Here is a 5,868-nt window from a genome sequence, read left to right as displayed (position 1 = left end):
CCCTACTACCTCATCGACCTTCTACTCTGGCATTGATTTAATTGTACTACTGAATGTGGTTTTGATAAAAGAGGCACACGAAAGAGCTCCTTCACATTTAATTAAGACCCGTTTGTGCCTCAAGGCCCGGTTTGGTAATCAACAGCGTCGCACTGCTTCCCGTGTCGAAACAGTTGGAGCGCTGGGTCAATCCCACGCCATCAAACGGATGCAAATCGGAATCAATTTGTCACAGCTTTCTCCCACGTGAATGGACGCACGCAGAGAGCCAGATCAGCCATCACCTACATCTGAAAGATATTTTAATCAGCACTTTTCAGCCTCAATGGCTAGCTTATAAGAATCGGTATTTAACAATGAGCCCTTTCTATTGCCAATGTGTACCTCTGACGGTTGTGAAGTGTTCGAGACATCAGCAAAGCCAATATGTTTGATGAGACATTCCGGAATAGGCAGTTGGCATTGTGTTGTCAATGGAACTTTCATTAGATCTAAAACCCACTACTTTAACAACATGGATGGAGCTCCTACCAGCTGAGTAATATAAATCGTTGTTGCGTCCAAATTTGGACAAGAAACAGAGTAATAAAAAAAATAATACAAATTATAATTCTTTCATTACCACATGGTCAAATGTTTACTAAATACCACAAATTAGTTTTTGTATCAAACACTATAATGTCACTTAAGATTATCGATGGGGGCGGTGAGGAGCCTACGCCAGGAGGCGCGTAACTGCGGCCGAGGATGCCACTTTTGCCCTGTACCCTTGGACTGTTGAGAATTGAAGAAAAGTGCGGGATTCGAATCCACAACTAAGCGAATGAGAGGCAAAAACTCTTTTAACTACTCCACCAGCGTACTACTATCTATGGATTCACATTGATATAAGTCTTATGTTTAGAACAGAAAAACTCAAAGTTAATAAAACACCAGGACCTGACGGTTGGTATCCAAGAATCTTAAAGGAAATGAAAAATGAGGTTGTTGTTCCATTAGAAATTATTTTTAAGAAATCTGTCATATCCGGGTGATGTCCCAATAGAATTGAAGCTAGCTAACGTTACTCCTATATTCAAAAAAGGTGACAAAAAGAAACCAAATAACTACAGACCTATAAGCTTGACTTCAATCGTAGGAAAAATTATGGAAACTATCATCAGAGATGCTATCGAACATCATTTAGAAAGTAACTGATTGATAAATGATAGCCAGCATGGATTCAGACGGAAACGTTCTTACGTGAATAACTTACTCGAATTCTACAACACAGTCATCTCGAATTATGACAAAAGAAACAATATAGATTTAATATATCTAGACTTTAGAAAAGACTACTTACTAAATTAGCTTCACACGGAATAAGTGGTAGCCTATTAACTTGGACCAGTAATTGGTTGAGTGATCGGAAACAGAGTTCTTCTAAATGGCAAAACTTCTAGATGGAAAAATGTTACGAGTGGAGTTCCTCAAGGTTCCGTTCTTGAGCCACTTTTATTCATAGTATATATAAATGACATAGACCACGGACTAAAATTTATTGTCTCCAAATTCGCTGATGATACAAAACTGTGCGGAATGGTTAATAATCACTTAAACCAATTAGATATTCAAGAAGATTTAGATAAACTACGACAATGGTGAGAAAAGTAGCTAATGAAATTTAGCACAAGTAAATGCAAGGTTATGCACATAGAATAACAGTAATTACGATTACAAGTTATTTGGAAATTCATTAACAAAAGTGGATAGTGAAAAGGATTTCGGCGTAATTATCAGTAACAATCTCAAATCATCTAAGCAATGTATTTCAGCCTCTGAGAAAGCAAATAACATTCTAGGACTGATTGCGCGATCTTTTTATTTCAAAAGTCCATCTCTCATTAACAAGCTATATAATCGTTAGTTCGTCCACATTTGGAATATGCTGTTTCCGTATGGTCACCGAATCTCATTGAATACATTGGCAGATTGAAAAAAGTACAACGGCGAGCCACAAAACTTATTCCAAATATCAAAAATAAATTATACGAAAATCGACTAAAACATATGAGTCTATTTTCCCTAGAAAAGCGTAGACTCAGAGTTGACTTGATACAGGTCTTTAAGATTATAAGGGAATTGACAACATCAAAAAATAAAAATAAAAAATCACATTGAATGAGAATCCGACAAAAAATAATGGTCTCAAACTGTCAGGAAATCAATTTAATTTGGAAGTGGGTAGAAACAACTTCGCCAACCGTGTAGTTAATGAATGGAATAAACTTCCTGCAGAAGCAGCTCAATGTAGTTCAGTTCGAAGCTTTAAGATTCGTTTAGATAAACACCTAAGCAAGATACTGTAATGCCTGCAGTTTAGTTTATATTATTTGTTTAGTTGTTTATTATTTGTCTGTTTGTTTATTGTTATTTGCTTGATTTTCATTTATTATTATCTATCTGTCAATTAATTATTATCTACTATTTACCTGTTTGTTTATTATCTAAATATACCTATGCATTTATTTATTTATTTATTTATTATTACTTATATTATTATAATTTTTATTTATTCATTTATTCATCATTATTATATTTTTTCGCATCTGACCTGGTTATGGACCAAAAGGTGTCCTGTCGACATGCTCCTCCTTTGTAGTCCTTTGCAACCCGTTAGTTGACACCATGTCGCCTGTGGCAACGTCCAATCCAGGGGCGGGCAACCTTTTCAGAGTGAGGGCCAGATGAGACTTTTGGAAGGAGGTCGCGGGCCGGAGTGAAAAACGAAATCCCCAGAATTACTCTATTTTGTACAATACATTGCATACAATGAATAAATTATACAAGAATTGCATTGAACACCCTACAAATCAATAAGACTGCTGGTGCTGTTTGCCGTGAAGAAGCATTTCCATGTCTGGCTCGATGGTTGAGGTAGACAACAGAAGAATGTCACTGAGGTGGCGGTCTGAGAGTTGGGAGAAAAGGTGAGACTTCGTGTACTTCATTTTAGAGAAGAGCTGTTCGCAACAGTAGGTGCTGCCGAACATGGCCACAATGCGTTGAACATGCGCAATGTATTTTTGAAAATTGTTAGAAGGGAGGACGATGTCGCGGAAGAAGGACAACGGAGAAGAGGTGCGGAACTTCGCCTTCATTTCATCGTTGCACTGCAGCTCCACCAACTCCATCTGCAGGGAGGCAGGGGCGTCTTCCACGGGGAAGTCAAAGGGAGCAGTGAAAAGCTTGAAGTCCGCAGCCAGCACCCTGACTCCTGCAAAACGGGAAGCAAATTCCTCACGCAGAGAGGTGACGACACTAACGCAAGTGTCCAGGTCCACGTCGTCAGGGGCACAAGCAGCAAGGCGAGGAAAATGCACAAACTGACCAGAAGCCAATTGAGCCTCCCACAAGCGCAGCTTAACCTCGAAGGTAGTGATGTGCGCGTACACGTCTGTCATGAGAATATCTTTGCCTTGCAACATCATGTTGAGGGCGTTCAGGTGCGCCGTGATGTCCGTGAGCAGGGCCAGGCAAGCTAGCCACCGCGGATCAGAGAATTGATCAGAGTGGGGAAGGTTCTTCTGACAGCATGGCCCCACGACTCAGCCAGCGTACTTCACAGAAGTAGAGCAGGTCGTTGTAGTGCACGTTCACCTCGTCCATCAGTACCTGGAACTGATGGTGGTTAAGACTGCGGGAGAAGATGGAGTTGACGACCTTCACCACGACAGACATGACATCAACGAGGTTGGTAGACCTGGGGCACAGGGACTCTTGGTGGATGATGCAGTGCATCATGTTAATGGGCTGAGTGTATCCGGCGGCTTCACAGTGGCGCACTAGCAGCGAAGCGGCGCCCTTCTTCTCCCCAACCATCGCCGGGGCACCGTCGGTCGGCATGCACACAATACGGGAGAGTTCCAGGGAGTGTTGATCAACACACTGAAGCACGACATCGAAGATGTCTTACCCAGTGGTGGTGCCGCGCAATGGGACAAGTTGGAGGAATTCTTCACACACCTGGAGATCAGCGGTGACGCCGCGGATGAAAACGGCCAGCTGGGCCGTGTCCTTTGTGTCGGTGCTCTCATCCAGAGCGAGGGAAAAGGCGACGAAGTTCGAGCTGCGTATTTTGAGTGAGTCGTGTACGTTGTCCAACATATCCTCGATGCGACGACGAACGGTGCGGGACGAAAGGCTCACGCTCTCAAAGCCAGAACGCTGCTCTGGACAGACGGAGTTCACTACAGCGAGAAGACATTCCTTTATGAAGTCCCCATCCGCGAATGGCTTCATTCGGCGAGCAAGGATGCGGGAGACTTCATAACTGGTGCGCGTCACCTTTTCGGCCTCAGCATTCTGCTTGCGGAAGAGCGAGGTTTGTTTCTGCAGGTTGCCTGATAGTCTAACGATGGCGTCCTTCCTCTCAGCGGCAGACATCGACGCAAAGTTTGACGATCGGGGCTCTCTCTCCCAGTGGCGGTGCACGTTGTACTCTTTTAGGACAGCCACAGTCTTCAAGCATATGAGGTACTGGGCCTGTCCAAAGCACTCAATGAAGAAATACTTCTCCCATTCAGGATTGAAGGTCCGATGCTCGAAGTCCACTTTCCTCTTCTTAACACGCTGGGCCGCAGACATGATGAGCTGAAAAGGAAGAAAATAAGGTATATCAACAATGAATAAACGACATAATGGTGCATTGATTGTAAATGTACGTCATCTAATTTAGATACAATTAATTAGTGGCTACATAATTTTAGTAGTTGTAATTTATCTTTTATAAGAAATAACTGTAATTGATTTGTACTGACCAAAAAAGCTTATGAACCTTATATCGACGTGAAAGTCTAACGGACACTGACCGCTGGCGTCTGGCTGCTCTTGCACAAGGCAGGATCATAGACCGTGCAGTGAGGGGCAGTCGCCAAAACAGTATCTGCCAGCGAATGTTGTTTGGCAGATTTTAATTACATGATTTTAATTACATGATTGTCCGACCTGAACGATAAACTGAAGACACCGTCCAATATATCACACAGAAGGTTTGTGAAAATTTGAGAAGTTGACAAATGACGACTTGAACTGGATTTGAAGCTTGAATTCGATAATACACGGTTGACGAGTGATGAATATGACAGTTGACTTTGAACTCGATTTGAAGAATGAAATTTGACGATTGCTGACGACAGAATATTCTCAAAAACGATAATGTTGTAAGTTGACTTTATGAATCCAATATTTCCAACAACTGCCGAGTGCTGTTGTTGTTGTTGTTTTTCTCGAACCTTCGATCTCTTCCAGTGAAGCCAGTTTGGTATGTCAGACGAGACAATCATGCTTAATAAATAAAGTTATTTCGTTGACTCTATTTAGTTAAACATTCAAATTCTAACATTTCATATTCAAATAAATTTGTGTTTGCAATTTTGAAACCCCCATTAAAAGTTGAGCAGAATTTAGTGTAAACTTATTCTCTCCTCTTGCTGTGAGTTCTGCGGGCCGGATTGCAATAATAATGCCTAGCTGGGTGGCGGGTCGGACGCTAGGCCTTCGCGTGCCGGAGGTTGCCCACCCCTGGTCTAATCAGTATGCCGCCTCAACACCTACTGGCGCCGCCCTTCTGTTGCTCCTTGAAGAGACAACGTTTCAAAATGTTTGTAGTTCAGCAGCCTTGGTGGATATACCATACGTCACAGGCCACTGTGCTCTGGAAGATTGTTTTTCAAAGTTATGGAACAGCCTGGTGAAAATAAAAGAATAAATAGATAAATAACAGGTACATTGCCAGATCACAGAAGAAAGGGTTAAAGACAAGTTATCGTGAGCTAAAAGAAAAGTAAACGGAGTTTAATGGAGTTTGAAACCAATCAAGGAATAGTT

At 41.9% G+C, this 5,868-nt stretch overlaps 2 protein-coding genes across 2 annotated transcripts; both read right to left on the bottom strand.

Annotated features, from left to right (window-relative positions):
* Window positions 1-2,852: 2,852 nt before the first annotated feature.
* Window positions 2,853-3,470, bottom strand: LOC143028649 (general transcription factor II-I repeat domain-containing protein 2-like). The gene has a single exon (XM_076191082.1). It carries the CDS (start codon window positions 3,468-3,470, stop codon window positions 2,853-2,855), a length of 618 nt encoding a protein of 205 aa, XP_076047197.1.
* Window positions 3,471-3,546: 76 nt separating this feature from the next.
* Window positions 3,547-3,861, bottom strand: LOC143028643 (general transcription factor II-I repeat domain-containing protein 2-like). Its single transcript, XM_076191075.1, has one exon. The coding sequence runs from the start codon at window positions 3,859-3,861 to the stop codon at window positions 3,547-3,549; it is 315 nt and encodes a 104-aa protein (XP_076047190.1).
* Window positions 3,862-5,868: the final 2,007 nt, after the last annotated feature.

This window comes from Oratosquilla oratoria, chromosome 1 (genome assembly GCF_046742065.1).
Source record: "Oratosquilla oratoria isolate Oo_2021 chromosome 1, ASM4674206v1, whole genome shotgun sequence".
Classification (NCBI taxonomy): Eukaryota; Metazoa; Arthropoda; class Malacostraca; order Stomatopoda; family Squillidae; genus Oratosquilla; species Oratosquilla oratoria.
This window is presented reverse-complemented; position numbering and strand designations above follow the sequence as displayed.